At 43.6% G+C, this 19,948-nt stretch overlaps 1 protein-coding gene across 1 annotated transcript in view; it reads left to right on the top strand.

Moving 5' to 3' along the window:
• LOC112547202 (solute carrier family 9 member C1) overlaps positions 1-19,948 on the top strand; it is a 384,930-nt gene that overhangs the window by 29,900 nt on the left and 335,082 nt on the right. The window contains exon 3 of the mRNA XM_025188925.2: positions 366-494. Within this exon, the coding sequence (XP_025044710.1) occupies positions 366-494 (129 nt within the window). The remainder of the gene's footprint in view (positions 1-365; positions 495-19,948) is intronic.

Below are 19,948 nucleotides of genomic sequence, written 5' to 3'. Positions count from 1 at the left end.
CATGACTAATGAGAACTGTGGGGCCAGCACTTGTGAGTGCAAGGATAGCATGCAGAGCCTCCCTGGCCACCAAGCTATCTGGCAGTCTACATATATTTGTTACAAGACTACTGATTTTACCTGTTAGTTTCACAGATGGTCCAGATTGTTGAAAGGTGCAGTGTAGTGTGATGAAGGGAGGATGACAACTGTTTAGAAGGTGGTAATTGAACACATTGTCTTAATGGTTTTTACAATCCACAATGATTACTTAATATCATTGCAGATTTATAGTAGTAGAAAAACCTTTTAATTTTTCTGCATTCTATAATATATATTATTGTTTCCAGAAATCAATTAATAAATACGCTTTTTTATATTGTCAGGTTAAAGCATTGACAGAGTACATTGCAGGAATTGATCCAGTCCTTTTTCTTCATATTTTCACACCTGTTATAATATTTACTGCTGCTTTTGAAATGGATTTTTATATAGTTCGGAAATCATTGTTTCAGGTAAGTTGAGATTTCAGAAACTTCCTATTATAGTTCATTATATGGAAAAGGTAAGAAATAATTGTCTGTTTTCCTTTGTGATTGCAAAGTGGTTGCAATAGTTTGTTATACATTATGAAGTTTAAAAAGAAAAGGAAAAGCTTCATTGCAGCAATAAGACTTTAGAAACATTTTTACCCTTTAAAATGTACCCTTTTATTCCTCTTTGAGTTGGGAATTTGCCTGTCTCTACCTGAATTGAAGAAAAGAGAGCTCTTGGGGAGAAAGAGAACTGAGGTGGGGCACAGCACTCAATATCTCTAAATTTCTAGTACTGATCTTAAAGCCTTTGCGGGAGAGTATTTGAAATTATCTGACCATCAGAGAGCTTAGAGAACGTTTTTTGGGTTGGGGACCACTAACTCATAGAAAAATCAGTTGGGGGCTGCACACACGTGAGAAGTAAAGTGAGAAGCTCCTGACTGAGAAGGAGAAAGACACTTCCCACGTTCCCCTTGCACAACAGAGCATAGGGAAGCCCTGGCTTGTAGATTTTGTATGCTCCAGCCTCTTGGGTGGCTGGCAGGGGGACTGGAACACCAGCGTAGGCTCCCCATTGCTTAGCCTTGGGAGCTGGATCCAGGAAAGCTGGGGGCTATATCTAGCCCCTCGACCTGTGGTTTCCCACCCCTGGCTTAGACGCTACTTCACTGTAAAAGACCCAGTATATTCCTCGGGTAAGTTCTGCCAAACCTTGTTTTCTTCTTCGAGTGGTCCCTGTGAGTGCTCCACTGTTGGTGTTGGGATCATCCCGGCACCACAGATCTGAGACTTTCAATAGTGGTAGTGAGCCGGGCGTAGTTAGCATGTGCGGTTAGTGTCTCGCGCCGTTTGCGCCCTTTGATCGTCTCGTGCGGCTCAGCTCCTGCCAGTTCCTCTCAAGCATCCGTGGTTGCTTCTCCTCTTCTCTTCACAGAGTTACGTCATCTATCCTGTAAATAAATAATTGGAAATAAAGTTAGTTGGATTCAATATATGTCGTTCTTCTAGTTTAGTTTAACATTAAAAAAAACCACAATTTTTTGAACTGTTTGCGGCTTTGCCGCTTCTCTCCGTTGCGGCTCTTTGCCAAAATAAAATAAAAGGGAAAAGAGTATAGGCACGATGCCTGGATCAAATGTGCCCTTTGCCATGAGGCGATGCTGGCTGCTTGGGCGAGGCGTATATACCACAAAAATGTGGCCACTGCTCTAAGTTCACGGCCAGGGCTTGCCGTGATAGAGAAATGCGACTCAAAATGTTGCTGTTTGATAAGGAGCTCAATCCTGATGCTACAGCACCAAGTCCCCAGCTTGAAATGACTCTCCCCTACAACTTGTTTACCACTGCCACGGTCCAAGGCATCACTATTTTCAGAGGAGCCCTTATTCACATAGGCATCCATCCCATCTTCATGACGACAGTTACTACAGGCGACGATCATAGTCTCCAGTGCCTTTTTACAGACAGTTGCTGCCTTATTCTTACTCCCCGAGTCGTTCTGCCCACGCCCGTTACAGCAGGTGATATGAGAGTAGTAGTATAAGGTGTCTACAAGCAATCAAACATTAGTCCCGTGCCCGATCCCTTTAGGCCCCGCCCCCTCTCACTGGAAGACCTGCCCGTCTGGGTAGTATATCTAGGGGTAAGAGGGACACATGACTGGAAGTAAAGGGTATCATGTGACCCCTCTAAGAACTCGTCATGCCACCCTCTACCAATCAGGAAGGGTTTTCCCCCTGTTGGACCGCCTCCCTGCGAAACACTTTGCCCAATTGGGGCAGTTCCGGGACCAGTTGACCCGCCCAGAAGTGTGCCATGTTACCCCTCTAAAAGCTTCCCACGCCGCCCTCTACCAGTCATAGCAGAGCACTTCCCCAGAAGTTCTAGCACCATGCAGAGGAGGCCATCTTGCTCCCAAAGCGCGCGTTTCAGAAATTGTGCGAACGCTGAGCGGAAAAATGGACTCCACCACCACCCCTCCAGAAGTTCGGACTTTGCTTTGGTGCTGAGGGCCCTCCACCTCATGTGGAGAAAGCGCCACATCAGCGACAGTTCTGAGGAAGAAGAGGAGGGCGAGATGAACAGGAGCCCTTTACCCCCACTGCTATTGGATACACCAGCATCTGACCTCCAAACCCAACCGTTCAGAGGGCAACCCAGTGAGCTAGATGGCCTGGAGGAGAAAGGTGCCCATGGCTCCCAGGAGTCGGACAAGGTGAATGGAAAAGAAGTCAAACATGTAAATGAATGAGCGAGGTTGGGGCATAATGGGGGTTAGGAACTGACTGGGATTTTGTAAACCTAAAAATAAAATTAAAAAAATTACCAGAGGATCTTATGTTATTTCTTTCTGGCAATTTCTTGACAGCTCGACGATTCCTTTCTAGAGGCCTTTGAGAAATTTCATGGCCGTAGTCCTGTGGGAGTAAATCTATCTTGTCAGCTGTTTTTGCTTATGTCTGACAGACAGATCTTGAGAACAAAAGGACAAAATTAAAGAATGAATCAACTCGGACTCCCTCTTCACGATGGTGGTGGGGATGTCATGGCACCCTTTTTGAACACAACTGTAAAAGGGTGTGTTAATCCAGCTGATTAATAAAACTTTTATTAAATGTGTTAGTATGAATGTTTCCCTTCCATACTTACAGCATCTTTTACTAGCACAAATAACAGTAATGTCTATGCATATGGCTCTGTTAATGAAAATATATTACACCCCTGGTGAAGTTGGCTGCTTTGGTGGGATGAACCCTTTGTTTCAAGAAGTCAAAAAGCATAGTAAACCTCTGAATAGAAGACCGGTAACATCATGGCTTTTAGACCAGGATGCTTACTCTTTGTACAAACCTGCTTGAGTACGTTTTAAAAAAACAAGACCATTGTCTCAGACATGGATGCAAAATGGGAAGCAGATTTGGTGGATATGCACCAGTTCTTCAAACACAACAGCGGTTTTAAGTATATCTTAACGGTGATAGACATTTTATCAAAATATGCCTGAGCCTTAGGCCTAGAGGACAAGATGGGCAAAAAGGTAGCCAAGGCCTTTAAAGTTATTTTCAGTGAAGGTCGCATGCCTCAAAAATTACAAACTGATTTGGGAAAAGAATTTTTAAACAAACCTTTAAGTGGTTTGTACCCATTACGTACCCATCCATCAAAACCACATCGACACCATCATCATTGAAATAAAGACAGATCAGAACAGGCCTGTCTCATTTTGCTTTGGCAAGGTGATTGTGAAGCTGCACCTGCGTTCCCAGAAAGAGCGAGGTTTCTAAAAAGTAAAACACTATTATGGCGATCTTAAAAAATTTGGTGATCCCTAAGTCTACAGCAACTATTACAAAGCCTAGGCTGGATATGCCCTTCCTGGATATCATGGAGCCCCTGTGATGTACTGGGCCGGCGTGGGCAGAATATTCCATACCCTTTTTTGAAAAGCTGTACTGCTTTTGTGAAAAGGGCTAGAGATTATTAAACCCCATGTAAAAACAGCCGCTCAAAATGTAGCCAGAGATGTGATAGGCCATGTTTCCCGTGCTATTCTGGAAAAGGTGGCGAATCCGGTTGCACAGGAGGGGTCAGGGCTGATGTATATTAGAAGGAGGAAGAGAAAGAGTAATGTGTCATATCCGCGACGCACAGTTCTCCCCCCCCCCTCCAACCCTTTAAAAGAAGAGCTTTGACATGCAGGACTGACCATAAGCAAAAGTTGAAGAGGAAGCCAGGACGAAAGAGGACATGCTCTGTACCTGGTAAAAGACAGATATTTTAATCAACATGGCTTTCATTCACTGCGGGTCGGAAGAGTGCACCAAATCCGAACTAGACTTGTTTCAGATAGCCTGTATGCAGACCAGCATTGAGAAAATCATCTACATCAAGGTGCCACCTTTGTCAGCCGTGATGGAGACTGCCCCCATCGACTTTTTAATAGCAGGGAATGGAATAGATTATATGGATTTCAACAACACACTACTGTACCTTTGTTGCAAGTTAGTAAAAGGAGATGGAACTGCACTCCCCAGGGATGCCGCGGTAGGCCTGGTGAATTACCCAGTGGGCTCTATTTTCAGTCAGTTGGATGTTACGTTGGGAGACTGCCTAGTAAGCCAAAGCATCAACTGTTACCCTTACAGGGCCTTTATCGAATTGGTTCTCAATTACAGCAATGACACACTCATTACACAATTTTCCGCCGGTCTGTTTTACAAAGACACTCTTGGACAACACAGAGCTGGATGGTGAGAAAAAACAGAGCTGGATGGCGAGAATCTAGGATTTGTTAGTCATGCTAGGCTGATGGCCCAGAGCAGGACAGTAGAGCTGCTGGGTCATCTAAACAGCGACCTGTTTTTCAAGAAAAACTTTTGTTGAACAGGGTAGATATGAAAAAATTAACAGGCAGTAAAGAGGCCTTTTGTTTAATGGGTGATGCGGCTGAGGACTTTAAACTGTGCGTTGTATCAGTGTCCCTCTTTGTGAAGAATGTGCTTGTGGCCCCAGGCGTCCGGCTGGGGCATGCAGAGGCCCGGCTTACTGCTAACGCTAAATACCCTGTGGACTATGTGGGAACAAAAGTGTTTAGCATCCCTGCAGGCAGCAGGGTCAGTAACCAGGTGAACTTGTGCTTGGGACAGTTACCGAAAATACTTGTCCTAGGGTTTGTGGATAAAGACGCCTTTAGTGGAAGTTACACTAAAAACCCCTTTCATTTTAAACCATTATTATATTAATTTTGTGGCCCTGTATATGTATAGTGAACAGATACCATCCAAACCTTTGCAACCAGACTTTGAGGCTGGATGCTGTGAGAGAGAATACATGCATCTGATACAGACAGCAAGCAATCACGTGAAAGATCATTCTCTGTTAATTGACCATGAGACTTTGCACGCAATGACACCTTGTTTGCCTTTGATCTCTCTCCTGACCAGAAATGCGCACTGACCACTATTCGCTGATTAAAACAGGGAACCTCAGAGCAAAAATACTCTTTGGGAAGGCTTTGACGGTCACCATTAATATGATAGTGTATGGGGTTTTTGACAATGTCATAGAAATAAATCAGAAGAGAAATGTTCTGTTTGATTACATGTGAAGATGGACACCGTGCAGCTCTCACGTGACCTATCAACAGACCCTTATACAAAAGAGAATTTCTTGGATGTGTTCCCTTGCGATAACCTGCCACCAGCGAGCCAATCTGAGACCCCTAGGTTTGGTGGTCAACACGCACCCTCACAACCAACCGGGTGAACACTGGCTTCCTTTATATCTGGCAGAACGTAACCGCAGAGTGTTTTTTGACTCATACGGGCATCCCGCGAGCAGTTCATTGTTTCCTAGAAGCATTATGAAATTTTTAAACAATAATGCCACCGACATTGTTTCACACTAGACAATTACAACACCCCCTTTCTGTCGCCTGTGGCTATCACTGCATGTTTTTCTTGCATTACCGTAGCAAGGGTTTATCTTTTGACCAGATTTTAAAAATGTATTCTAATGATTTAATGCAAAATGACCAGATGGTGATTAACTTTGTAAAAAATAAATTTAAATACTTGGGCATGTCTAGTCTTGCTCAAAACATGGTTCAGCAAACTCAGATGTGTATCCCACAATGACTTTCATAGCCATGTTGCTCAAGAAAGCACCCCAGGTGAGGAGTTTAAAGGCAATTGTTTATTTTTCTTAATTTTTGTTCTTAAAAACAATGAACAATTCAGAAAAAACCAAGACATTTAAATATATATAGAAGTGTTTTATTTAAAATAAAACATGATCAAGTTCAGAAATTATTTTTAGAACATGACAAACTTCTCACACTGCGCCATTCAGATAGTTTAGCCAATTTTTGTTCTTTAGAAGGCAAAAAAGGGGTCGGTGTTTCTCTATCCATCCCAGCGTCAGTGGCTGAGGCCTTCAGGTGTTCCAACAGATCTCTGTTTTCTGCCCATGATGGAAGATGGGACAATAAGTTCTACCATGGCATTTATAAACACATCCCACCCTTTAGGTACGTATCTGTTAGGGACAGAATGTATCTGGGTGACGGCTTTAAGTCAAGCTTGTTAGAACCATTAACCACCAAGCCTTTGTACACAAATGCACCTTTATCATTCCAGAAAGCGATAGTTTTATCCTGGCCCAGCTTATTTAGCAACACTGAGGTGTTTTTCTTATAATGCTTATTCATGTTTTCCAACATCTCCTGAACCACAGAGTCTGAGATGTTTGCTCTTTCTGGAGTCTTGGCCGTCATGCTTTGTTCTGGTAGAAACAGACTTATTTTCCCTTTATCTGCATCACTTTGCCTCACGTACATTAGGTACCTCTGAAGCACAGTGCTGTAGAGTTTAGCCTTTTTGTATTCGGATAAGTCAGTCCTCTGAAGAACAGACTTCATTTCCGCATCCAGTAAGCGAGTTGCGGTTGTTCTGATATTTTCCTCCGCTGGAACGGAAGCCTTTAATTGTTCCAGCTGGTTGCTGGGCAGGAGCTACATTTTTTCTGCATACTCCATTATCGGTTATTCAAAGGCCCCGGTATCAGAGGGATAGCAGAACTTGAGAGGGCCGATAAACCGCCCAGACTGCTTCATGAGATGCTTCTTTCTTTTAAGCGAGATCCTTTTATTAGACAATGTTTTTATAAGCGTGTGTTTCTTTTTCAGCATGTGCTCTTGATTCTGCATCAAAGGCACATTTCCTTTTAAGGTATCGAGTGCTATTTCTGAGATTGCCGCTACTAAATCGTCAGAGGCCGAACACAGTATACCCTTCCTTTGCTGTGGGGATGATATACTAAGTAATTTTAAAAGAGCCAGGTTTTTCTTCGCAGAGCTAGACATGTTTTCGGTCGGCAATCCCCGGCTGTTAAGGGTCTGCTGATAAATCATCTCTTTTTATACCTGGCTGTTCTTTTCAAATTATAAACCACCAGCCAGTCTGGAGGGAAGAAACTGGTTCTTAGTCTATAAGCTTCTGGTGTGGAGGCATTTAAATCCACCAGCAGGTAGCCATAAGATCTTTTGGTAGCATCCTCAAAAGCTTCTAGAAAGACTTGAGCCTTGCCGGGATACATTTGCCAAGCAAGCATAGCGAGTCATAATTTATCCCTGGGGTTTAACAGAACCCTGTACTTAGCGTTTAGGTTAATCGTATGGCTCCTTTTCCCCTGAAAAAATATGTTCTGAACGATATACATAATGCCCAAGTTCCTGTGATGCATGTACTTGGTGAAGGATTTCTCAATTTCATCACTTTCACAAACAGAGTTCATCAGATCATCTACAATAATCATATTCACTTCATTGGTAAGAAAAAACAGTCATCGTTCAAAGCATCAGATAGCCCTTCCACAAAATTTATAAAGGGATATTTACAGAGCAGTTCTATATACTGAGTTTGCCAGAAGCTGTAACATCAAACAATATTCTTGAGCATCATAGTCAACATTTGGGGTACGTCTAGACTACATGCCTCTGGCGACAGAGGCATGTAGATTAGGGTACCCGACATAGGAAAATGAAGTGGCGATTTAAATAATCGCCGCTTCATTTAAATTTAAATGGCTGCTGCACTGAGCCGATCAGCTGTTTGTTGGCTCAGCGTGGTAGTCTGGACGCTCCGCGGTCGACATCAAAGGCATTTGTCGATCTCCTAGGTATGCCTCCTGGGATGAGGTTTACCTTCTTGTTGTAAACAACTTTCTGTATTTTCTTAAGGGTCTTTGTTTCTATTTGCCACTGATTTTTGTTTCTTACAATCGAGGGCTGATGTACCTCTATCTTATTTGGGTTGTTCTCCCCCTGGACTGTGCTATAGTTCAAGACTAGGCTTTTCAAACTGTCAAAGTTGATTTTTTTTTTACAGTTTACTACATTTAGGGTAATCCCTTTGACTTTCATATACGCCTTTCCTGCTGACAGCTTGTACCTGTATGTTTTTGGGCCTGCTGACGCAAACTCGGTGATGTGTTGATCTGGCGGGAGCTCGCTTTTGAGGTCCCTTAAAAAATCCCTCAGAGGGAGATTCCAATCACCCTCTTTTTTCACAAATACCACCGAGTCAGTGTCGTGGTTTAGGCACCGCTCTTGTAACCTGTCTAGAAGGTGATATAGTTCAAAGTGAGCATAAGTGTTGGTGAAATAGGCAATGAAAATGTTCGTATTGCCAGAGACCGAATCACGGTCTTTTGTGTGTTTCCAAGACATGCATGCTGTTTCATCATCGATAAACACACAGGATGAAACCTCATAGTTAGGGTAAAACATGTACTGAAAGAGTTCGTCAGGGTCTCTCACAATGTTTGTATTAGCTAGGTTGGTTCTTTGACCAAATTTACTCCACCGAGAATTTAAAAACAGTTTAGCAATTTGGTGCTTAGTGGGGTTCAGCTTGATCTCACGTTGGCGTAAATGCTCACCTTCTTTCTGATATAAATTGTTTATGTATTTGTTTTGTTTTTCCTTATCTGTGCACCAGCTGGGATACCCTGAAGCATCTTGTTTCTGACAGAGATGTAATTTTATGTATTCTGAAAAGTTTGTCAGATTTGTCATTAAAATGCCAGATTTCATAGATTGTCACTGTGTACCCCTTTTCTATGGGCCCATTCAAATCTACCATGCACCGTGTCCCCAAGATGGCTCTCTCCTTGTCATTGCGGGTGCATGTTTCCCATTGCTCAGTTTCCGCACAGCGCGAACATAAGCTTGCCACCTACTCTGAGGGGTAACGGGAAAAAGAGGCCTCATTGGGGGTACGCTTTAACTTTCACGATTCCAAAATAATTTGCGAGGGGTCCAAAGTTGTCATAAACTATACCAGGGTATCCAATAGGATATTCTTGGTTTTGTTTACAAAATAGTACAGACTGGTAAAATAATAGTGGATTTCTTCCCCAGGATTAGGTTTGTAATAAAGGGTGATAGTATTTGTCCTCCCCCTCATCCCCCCAAAAGAGCATCCCTAGGCATGCGAGGCTGAGGCAACTGAGCATGGTTTAAAAAATTTGCAAGATCCTTGTCTGTTTCTTGCATTACCTCCCACTCGTGCTCCCAGAGAGTCCTCACTACAAAACCCTGTCTTTTTAGATAGTCAGTCTTGAGCTGAGTCTTGTACTATAGAAACCCAAAAGTTGTCCCTGTCATAGGGTGCTGGGTTTTTTCACAATAATAGGTGACACATCCGTTGAAATCAATCCGTTCAACTCAAAGGCTGAGCACACCCTATCAATATCTGCGTAACCGTCTAAAAATAGGGGCCTACTTTTAGTTCCCCACCCTGTAAAGCATGCCATATCTGTGTATTATCTTTGTGAGATATACACATCAGCCACTGAATAGATGGTCTCGAATATCTCTTTTTCTGCCTGTGGTAATTGTCTGGAGGGAGAAGGGCTATCATGCTAGGCTCCAAAAACATAAACCTGTACATTGCCATGCAGACAGAGGCCAGAGTGATGTACTGGAAAGGATCGATATACAGTTGTGTATCAGTGAATTTACCATGGCCTCTTTCTGCTATATCCCCCACCTCTGTCATTTTCATAATCTCTTCTCGGTATACCATACAAGCCGAAATTCATGGGTCCGGACTTAATGCACCCAAGGTTACTGAGGGAGTTGGCAAATGTCATTGAGGAGCCTTTGGCTATTACCTTTGAAAAGTCGTGGAGATCAGGAGAAATCCCAGATGATTGGAAAAAGGCAAATGTAGTGCCCATCTTCAAAAAGGGAAGAAGGACAATCCAGAGAACTATAGGCCGGTCAGTCTTACGTCGGTTCCTGGAAAAATCATGGAAGGGATCCTTAAGGAATCCGTTTTGAGGCACTTGGATGAGAGGAAAGTGATTAGGAATAGTCAGCATGGATTCACAAAGGGCAAGTCGTGCCTGACCAATCTGATTAGCTTCTATGATGAGGTAACTGGCTCGGTGGATGTGGGAAAGTCAGTGGATGTTATATACCTTGACTTTAACAAGGCTTTTGATACGGTCTCCGACAATATTCTTGCCAGCAAGTTAAGGAAATGTGGATTGGATAAATGGACGGTAAGATGGATAGAAAGATGGCTAGAAGGCCGGGCCCGCCCAGTGAGTAGTGATCAATGGTTCGATGTCAGGATGGCGGTCGGTTTCTAGAGGAGTGCCCCAAGGTTTGGTTCTAGGGCCGGTTTTGTTCAATATCTTTATTAATGACCTGGATGAGGGGATGGATTGCACCCTCAGCAAGTTTGCAGATGACACTAAGCTGGGGATAGAGGTAGATACGCCTAAAGGCAGAGATAGGGTCCAGAGTGACTTAGACAAATTGGAGGATTGGGCCACTAGAAATCTGATGAGGTTCAACAAGGACAAGTGTAGAGTCCTGCACTTGGGATGGAAGAATCTTAAGCATAGTTACAAGCTGGGGACCAACCAGTTAAGTAGTAGTTCTGCAGAAAAGGACCTGTGGGTTACAGTGGATGAGAAGCTGGATATGAGTCAACAGTGTGCCCTTGTAGCCAAGAAGGCTAATGGCATATTAGGTTGCATTAAGAGGAGCATTGCCAGCAGATCCAGAGATGTCATTATTCCCCTTTATTCTGCTTTGGTGAGGCCACATATGGAGTATTGTGTCCAGTTGTGGGCCCCCCACTGCAAAAAGGATGCGGATGCATTGGAGAGGGTCCAGTGGAGGGCAACCAAAATGATTAGGGTGCTGGAGCATATGACTTATGAGGAGAGGCTGAGGGACTTGGGTCTGTTTAGTCTGCAGAAGCGAAGAGTGAGGGGGGATTTGATAGCAGCCTTCAACTTCCTGAAGGGAGGTTCCAAAGAGGATGGAGAGAGGCTGTTCTCAGTAGTGACAGATGACAGAACAAGGAGCAATGGTCTCAAGTTGTGGTGGGAGAGGTCCAGGTTGGATATTAGGAAAAACTATTTCACTAGGAGGGTAGTGAAGCTCTGGAATGGGTTACCTAGGGAAGTAGTGGAGTCTCCATCCCTAGAGGTGTTTAAGTCTCAGCTTGACAAAGCCCTTGCCGGGTTGATTTAGATGGGATTGGTCCTGCCTAGAGCAGGTGGCTGGACTTGATGACCTTCTGGTGTCTCTTCCAGTTCTATGATTCTATGATAAGGGGATGGTTTGATGAGATAACATGATCTTGGTAACTAATTGACCATTCATTATCAGTGGGAAATAGGTCGATGGAGGGATGATAGGAGTTACTATAGAGAACTTCCTGGGTGTCTCGCTGGTGAGTCTTGCCCACATGCTCAGGGTTTAGCTGATCACCATATTTGGGGTCGGGAAGGAATTTTCCTCCAGGGTAGATTGGCAGAGGCCCTGGACTTTTTTTGCCTTCCTCTGTAGCATGGGGCACAGATCACAGCTGGAGGATTCTCTTCATCTTGGGAAGTATTTGAAGTATTTGAAGGCTTCAATATGAGGTATAGGTGAGAGGAGTATTCTAAGAGGGGTGGGTGAGATTCTGTGGCCTGCACTGTGCAGGGGGTCAGACTTGATGATCATAATGGTCCCTTCTGACCTTAAAGTCTATGAGTCTGTGAGTCTCAAAATTTAACATCCTGTTGACAGTAATATGTGAGCTCTTTCTGTAAGTCAAAAGTCTCATGTTTCTGGATCCGATAACAGTTGAGAAACTGTTTTTTCCCCAGGCATCATATTGTCTACACCATAGTGCTCCATGCTGGACATAGGTCCCATGTAATTTTGATTTTCTGAAGTGTTAAAAAATGTGGGAAATACCCTTTGGACCCTTCAAACCCCATAGCCTGTGGGAGCTTGCTAAGGTCCATAGACAAGAAGTTTAAAGAATCTATAAAACGAATGCCTGAAGCCCTAACTTCTACACACATCAGTTTACTACTTTGAGTGATGAGTTCTACTCCCATCTTTTCCTTCAGTAGCTGTCTCACAACAAAGTATGCATCGTAACCTTTGGAATTGTGTGCTATGACTGTGTAGTCATGGAACTTTTTGACAATAAAGTTCTTAATAAAGTTAGACACTCGTTGCCCTTGAATTCCCAGGATTTTTCTGGGGTTAGGAACAAAGCAAAAATATTATTGGGTATGTGCAATCCAGTCTCCTGCATGCACTCAAAATCATAAAAAATGTACTTTTCTGATGATTCGGGCTTTTTAATACAGTCTAATAAAACATAGATGGTTGTCTACGTTGCCGACAATCAAGCTCTTAAACTGCATACAGCGCCGTCCTTTACAACGGTGTTGCTTGTCCACGTAAGAGTGACACTCATCACACAAAGTTTTAGACATGTATTTGACTTGTTTTTGCAATGCTCAGTTGGTGTGTCTGTCTAAGCATTCTTTGGACTGACAGTACAGTCTACAGCTGGGACACTTCAGCAGTACGTCCACGCTGTCAGAGCACGTTGCACTCAAGCAGAGGCGCCAATGATACCTGCAAGAGTGGTCGTGACTTTACACTGACTGGCAAAACTCACAATAATTTTTCATACCAAACAACTTTTTAACGTCCAGAACTCCATAATAATGTTCATGCAGAAGCATGAAAAAAGTCTTGGGGTACACTGGGTCCCCTGTTTTAAATAAGCTCCGTGTGCCTTTTGCAGCATAAAGCACCGCCTGTATGCTGATTCCTAATTTCTGCTCAAACACCGCAACATCACTAAGCATAGCCATTTTTTTATCTGACCACCCCAGTTTCTCATGCAGCTCTCTTGCCTCTAAGAATTCTGCGTCCTTAGATTTACAGTTGGACATGATGGCCAAGAGTCCACCTGCAAAACATAAATTGGTACTGGTGTAAGTCAGGTCTACTAAATACTGTCTTTTTTTTAATGGGAGATTTGACTACTGACGGTAGAATTTAAAACTTTACGACAACCCCCATGCATGTTTTTTACAATGGTCACGAGGCTCAACGTCCCATCTAGGTGCAACTCTCTATTACTCTATAAGTTCAAACTAGGGTGGTTAATGTAGGCAACTGAAGTTGCAAATTAAGCCCGAGATTTAAATATCCTGGGTTTCATTTGCATCTTGCCAGGCGCTGCCATTTTTAAATCCCCAGTAGTTCGGACTCCATGCCCGCGTCTACACGCGGCACGGAGTAGGTAGTTCGAATTAGGCTTTCTAGTTCGAACTACTGGTACATCTCGTGGAACTAGAAAGCCTAATTCGAACTACCTGCTCCGTGTCGCGTGTAGCCACGGGCACGGAGTCCGAACTACTGGGGCTTTAAAAATGGCGGCGCCCGGCAAGATGCAAATGAAGCCCGGGATATTTAAACCCTGGGCTTAATTTGCAACTTCGGTTGCCTACATTAACCACCCTAGTTCAAACTAGGGTGGTAGTGTAGACATACCTTAACAGCTTTGAAGTCTGATTTAAGAAATCCCCTGCTGAGAGCTCATCCCTAGTTCTTCTGACTGAAAACAAGTGGTCAGTTAAATTATGGCTCTCTAAACTCAACTGAAGATCATCAGGACTTACAGTTCGTTCTCGCTGACATTAATGGAAGGGTATCCCCCATGTATGGCTTCAACAACCTGTTCAGCTGAATTTATTCTCTCAAGATTTACAAAATAAAATTCTTCACAATATACTGACCCTCCAAATCTAGGTACTTCGCGTACCATATACCTCTGGATTTTCAGGAGTACTTGGGAGTTCTTCTACGGGACCATCAGGAGCATCTTCTACATCAGATGGTATTTCAGAGTCAGAGAGGTCTCTGTGAGAGTCATCACGACTAGACAGGTACCTATCTACAGACTCATCACCATCCCGCAGGTCAAATTCTGCCTCATTTTCAGATAAGTCATTTTTGTGAGCCTCTAGTAGGTGGCAACTCTTTTTGGTATTTTTTCCTCATCACCTCTTAAGCCTTTTTAAAAAATTTTGCAGCAATCTTAGCCTGGAACTTTTTGGCAGCCACCCATTTATCTGCCTAACGCTGTCCTCCCCCTTTTGTTTACACTGTATATGTTGGGAACCCAGTCCCCTTTCCACGACTAGTCATGCCTACTTAAAACTACTCTCTAGAAAATGAAAGCCTTTTAAGTTATTAATAAGAGTTTTTGCCGTTTTGATGTTTTTTCTAGCCGTCTTTTCGTCTAAACCTTCTGAAATTACAGGCTGCCACAATTCTGTGCATGATTTTTTCAAAATCTTTTCAAAGTTACGAACAGTTGTGGTAAGTTTATGAAGGCAGGAGACTAATCCATAATACATATTAGATTGTTCATAAACACCACCGTGTTCATGGCTGGTGCTGTCAGTCATTGTTTTTTTTATTCACAACCCCTAGAGTGTGTGCTCCGGGTTTATGAATGTGAGTGTTTTTGCTCACAGTTTCCTCAGGGGTCAGTGTAGTGTTGACCGCTGAGGAACTGGAGTGTGGTTGTTTGTTACCAGAGTCTTTTGTCCTTGAGTAAGAGTTGTGGCCTGTCCTGCAGCTTCATTTGTGCTCATGCTGGTTTGCATGGCTGTTGCCATTGTTGATGGTCTCTGAGTAGATTCCTGGTTCTTTGTCAGTTCTGGTGGACTTGTCTCCGTGGCTCTGACTATAATGTTGTCAGGAGAGCATATAAAAATGTTAAAAACCGCCTCAGATGTTAACTTTACCATTTTTCTCACCCACACCTATGTATTTACTTAATAAACAAACCAATAAGCAAGTTACACACACACACACACACACCTTCATCCATCCATCAGTCCTTGATGCTGGTGACTTTTCTTTTTCAGGTGTCTTTCCTTTTGAACGTGTTTACCTTCTCTTCTAAGGATCTCTCATTTTGTGACCTTACTGTGAAGCAAACAACGTGCATTATAAAAGAGTCTTGTAAATTTTAAAATAAAACTTATTAGGGTATTTTTCTATTTAAAGTGATAGCTTTAATGAAAAGTTTTTATTTTTACCACTTTTAAAAAAAACCCACACTTATCTCTACCATAAACCCCTGAATCACCCCCAACTTAAACACTAAAGCCAGCTGTTTTAAGATAAACACCCCATGTAAAAAACACACATTTTTGTAACCAAACTACTTTGAAACAAAGATATTTTTAGCATAGCCCCCACCACTCCCTCACCCAACTCAGAACTGAACATTTATTTTGAAGATGCATTTTGCACAGAAAAAGCAGCCCACCACCAAACACTCAAAACCAGCAGTTTGCCATCATATATTTTTAAAAACACCAATATGCTTCTGCACAATTAAGTTTTGAAAAAACCCCAACTCACAATTTAAACATCACAGTTAATTAAAAGAAAAAAAGTAACCCACATGCTTTAAAAAAATAATTATGAATAGTTACCTTCCACCACAGGGTAAAAGCATGCTGGCACAGGGCTGTTCTGTTTTCCCCTATGTATATTTGGGCCTATGGAATAAAGAACAAGCAAACGCTGAGTTAGTATTATTCTCCACAATGCATCAAATCTCTTAGCTACCTTTGTGTAATGCCTTATTAAAAAGAATATAACAGTATTAAGCCCAACTACAGTGAAAATGGTTTTACTTTGGTCCGATGGTGAAATATAACTTGAAGTTGCTGTTTCCATGCTGAACAGATCACACTGAAGAAAAAAATAAGTTAGGAACCATTATTTAATAAGGACAAAGGAGGACAATATAGAATATATATTTTCAGATTTAAAACAAGCCGCATACCCTAGTCTTGAAGTCCAACAGCAACTCAGTTCAAGATAGCTTCTGTTGTAAAGAGGACAGGCTCCAAAAACCTGAGGTTTTTGTACCATCCTGATTCTTTGTTCCAAACAAACTAAAGTGGCAGTTAGCAGGTTTGATTAAATAACCTGTGGCAATGACAGTATTTAATAAGCTTTCCAAACACAGTTCAGCATATAGGCCCTGGAGCTTGCAGTTTACATCCTCTGAAGTTCAAGTTACACTTGAAGTTCAAGTGCCACTGGGCTGACGCATCTATGACACAGCCCTCACAGTCCTCCAAAAGCTTTTCCCTAAGACAGTGATTAAGGACAGCATAAACACCAATGCGTACAATTGAGTGCATTACTTTTTTACACTTATGATGTGGCACTGGTTCAGCTAGTTCCTTGCCAAACCTCCTCCTGAATTCTTTATAGCCGTCATCCTCGGCATTCTCTTCAATGATTTCTATTGGTGTTGATCAAAAACAAGGTGGGCCTGGTCGTCTTCCTTGTCTGATGCAGTGCTGTTCTGGGTCTTAGGATCATCTAGAAAGGTATCTTTGAGCTGTCAGAAAGAAATAACATAAGACCCTCTGGTCATTTTTTTACCTTTATTTTTAGGCTTACAAAATCCCAGTCAGTTCCTAACCCCCATTATGCCCCAACCTCGCTCATTCATTTACATGTTTGACTTCTTTTCCATTCACCTTGTCCGACTCCTGGGAGCCATGGGCACCTTCCTCCTCCAGGCCGTCTGGCTCATTGGGCTGCCCTCTGAACGGTTGGGTTTGGAGGTCAGATGCTGGTGTATCCAACAGCAGAGGGGGTAAAGGGCCCCTATTCCCCTCTCCCTCCTCCTCCTCCTTAGAACTGTTGTTGATGTGGCATTTTCTCCACATGCGGTGGAGGTCCCTCGGCACCAAAGCAAAGTCCAAACTTCTGGAGGGGTGGAGAAGGAGTCCATGTTTCTGCTCAGCGTTTGCACAATTTCTGAAACTCTGGAATTTCTGGGAGCAAGATGGCCTCTTTTGCGTGGTGCTAGAACTTCTGGGGAAGTGCTATGCTCTGATTGGTAGAGGGTGGCGGGGGAAGCTTTTAGAGGGGTCACATGGCCCACTTCTGGGTGGGTCAACTGGTCCTGGAACTGCCCCCTGATTGGGCAAAGCAGTTCACGGGGCAGCAGTCCAACAGGGGAAAAAGCCTTCCTGATTGTTAGTGGGTGGCGTGACGAGTTCTTAGAGGGGTCACATGATACCCTTTACTTCCAGTCATGTGTCCCTCTTGACCCCAGATGTAATACACACAAGGGCAGGTCTTCCGGTGACAGGGGTGGAGCCTAAAGTGATCAGGGGGTGGGACTAATGTTTGATTGATGGTAGACCCCTTATACTACTGAGAGTGGTAGGTCGTCTAGATACTCCTCACCACATCACTTGGACCCATATTATCACCGACATCACAGGTCAGCGTATTCTCCGCATCACCAATACGGACAACATGCATATCAGCAATCTCCATATTCTGATCGGTCTCCAGCACAGCACACTCCTCCATCGGACACTCAATACGCAGCTGTCAACCAACGCCTCCCTCACAGAGCCTGGTGGCAGTGACCCAACAGTCGAAGCCACAAGATGGTCAATCATCAGAGGCAGATGATCAACAGCCAGAGCTTCCAATGGTGGATCACTCGTCCTCTTTTCCTGACGAGGCAGTGTTCCTGGCGGACAAGTCTCTGCAAGATGAGTTCAAGCTATTTCAGGAGCTTTTTAAGCGTGCGTCACAATCCCGGGAAGTCCAATTGACAGACGTACAGACCAAGCAATACCGATTTTTGAAGAATCTCCATCCCCAACAGAGCTCCAAGATAGCCATCGCCATTGATGAGGCCATCATGGAGGCTGCTGAGTTCATCTGGCAGACCCCAGCTTCAGTTGATGAAGGGGATGGTTTGATGAGAGAACATGGTCTTGGTAACTAGGGGTATGTCTAGACTACAGGCTTTTGTTGACAGAGGCTTTGTCAACAGATACTGTCGACAAAGCTTCTGTCGACAAAGAGCGTCTAGACTGCATCCAGTTCTGTCGACAAAGCAAGCCGCTTTGTCGACATGAGAGTGTAGACGCAAAGGACAGTGTAGATGCAATAACGCCTTCTGTTGACAGAATTCTGTCGACAAAAAGCGTTATTCCTCGTAGAATGAGGTTTACCACCGTCGACAAAACTGCAGAGTTCTGTTGATGTTATGTCGACAGAACTCGGCGGTAGTATAGACGCAGGTATAGTTTTGTCAACAAAAGTCCACTTTTGTCGACAAAACCCTGTAGTCTGGACACACCCTATTTTGACCATTCGTTATCAGTGGTAAATAGGTCAATGGAGGAATGATAGGAGTTACTATAGAGAACTTTCTGGGTGTCTGCCTGGTGAGTCTTGCCCACATGCTCAGGGTTTAGCTGATCGCCATATTTGGGGTCGGGAAGGAATTTTCCTCCAGGGTAGATTGGCAGAGGCCCTGTAGGTTTTTTGCCTTCCTCTGTAGCATGAGGTACAGATCACAGCTGGAGGATTCTCTGCATCTTGGGGTCTTCAAACTATTTGAAGGCTTCAATATGAGGTATAGGTGAGAGGATTATTCTAGGAGGGAGTGGGTGAGATTTTGTGGCCTTCATTGTGCAGGGGGTCAGACTAGATGATCATAATGGTCCCTTCTGGCCTTCAAGACTATGAGTTGCACCTACTTGCAGGCGAGCAGACAAGAAGTATTTCGTCCCATCCAAGAGTCTGGAGTTTCTCTTCAATCACCTGCAGCTTAACTCTTTAGTAGTTGATGCAGCACAACAATGTGTCAAAACATCCCAATATACGAGTTTGTTGCCGGACTTGAAGAAATTGGCCATATTTGGCAGGAAGGTCTATTCCTCAGCAACCCTTCTCCTGCGCATCGCTAATTATGCTCCTTTGTTATCTAATCACAACTTTGATAACTATGCGAAGATTGCAGAGTTGCTCCAATATCTCCCTGATTCCAAGCGGCCTCTTTTAAAATTGGAGGTAGTAGAGAGTTTTGTGGCAGCTCAAGCAAGTCTTCAGATCACCCTAGATGTGGCGGAGACAGCGGCTCGCACAACCACAACAGCAATTACAAACACATGCTAGTTCCATGATTTTCTTTTGTTGGGATGAGTTAGGAGGAACGGATAAGCTCAAGGAAAGGGAAGAGAGTAAGAGGAATAGGGAAGATGAGGGCAAGATGAGTGATGCTGAAGTGAAGAGATTTTGGAGGAGGAGGGCTGGAACAATAGCACAGGATGAGAAAAAAGTTCAGTTAAAACTAGAAAGTTCTCCAAAAACCTAAGGGGGTGCTTTGTTTGCTTCCATCCCAGCTAGCTGGAGTCTCTGGCTGTCCCCTCTTCACTATTGTAAGCAGGGTCAGGGTAAGCTCTACCCTGACACCTAGTGGTGAACTGTGGTGAGTGGTGCAAAGAGACTTCAGGGGCTGATCCCAATTTGCATAGACACACCCACCCCATCTAGTAAGTGCTCACAGCAGCCCAAATGGTCACTTTGGCCAGTGTGGGATCCCCAGTCTCTCTGTTATTGAGGCAGGGGGGATAAAAGTGTTGTTACCCTGATTACGCGAATCAAGGACAATGGAATGGTGGAACTGTTTATGACAGAGGGATTAGCCATAAACTAAGTAGCACTCGCTACACAAGGGGCATGGGTTCCAAACCCAGTC

The sequence above is a fragment of the Pelodiscus sinensis genome, chromosome 4 (genome assembly GCF_049634645.1).
Source record: "Pelodiscus sinensis isolate JC-2024 chromosome 4, ASM4963464v1, whole genome shotgun sequence".
Classification (NCBI taxonomy): domain Eukaryota; kingdom Metazoa; phylum Chordata; order Testudines; family Trionychidae; genus Pelodiscus; species Pelodiscus sinensis.
Note: the sequence above shows the minus strand (reverse complement) of the source record. Positions and strands in the feature narration are given on the sequence as shown.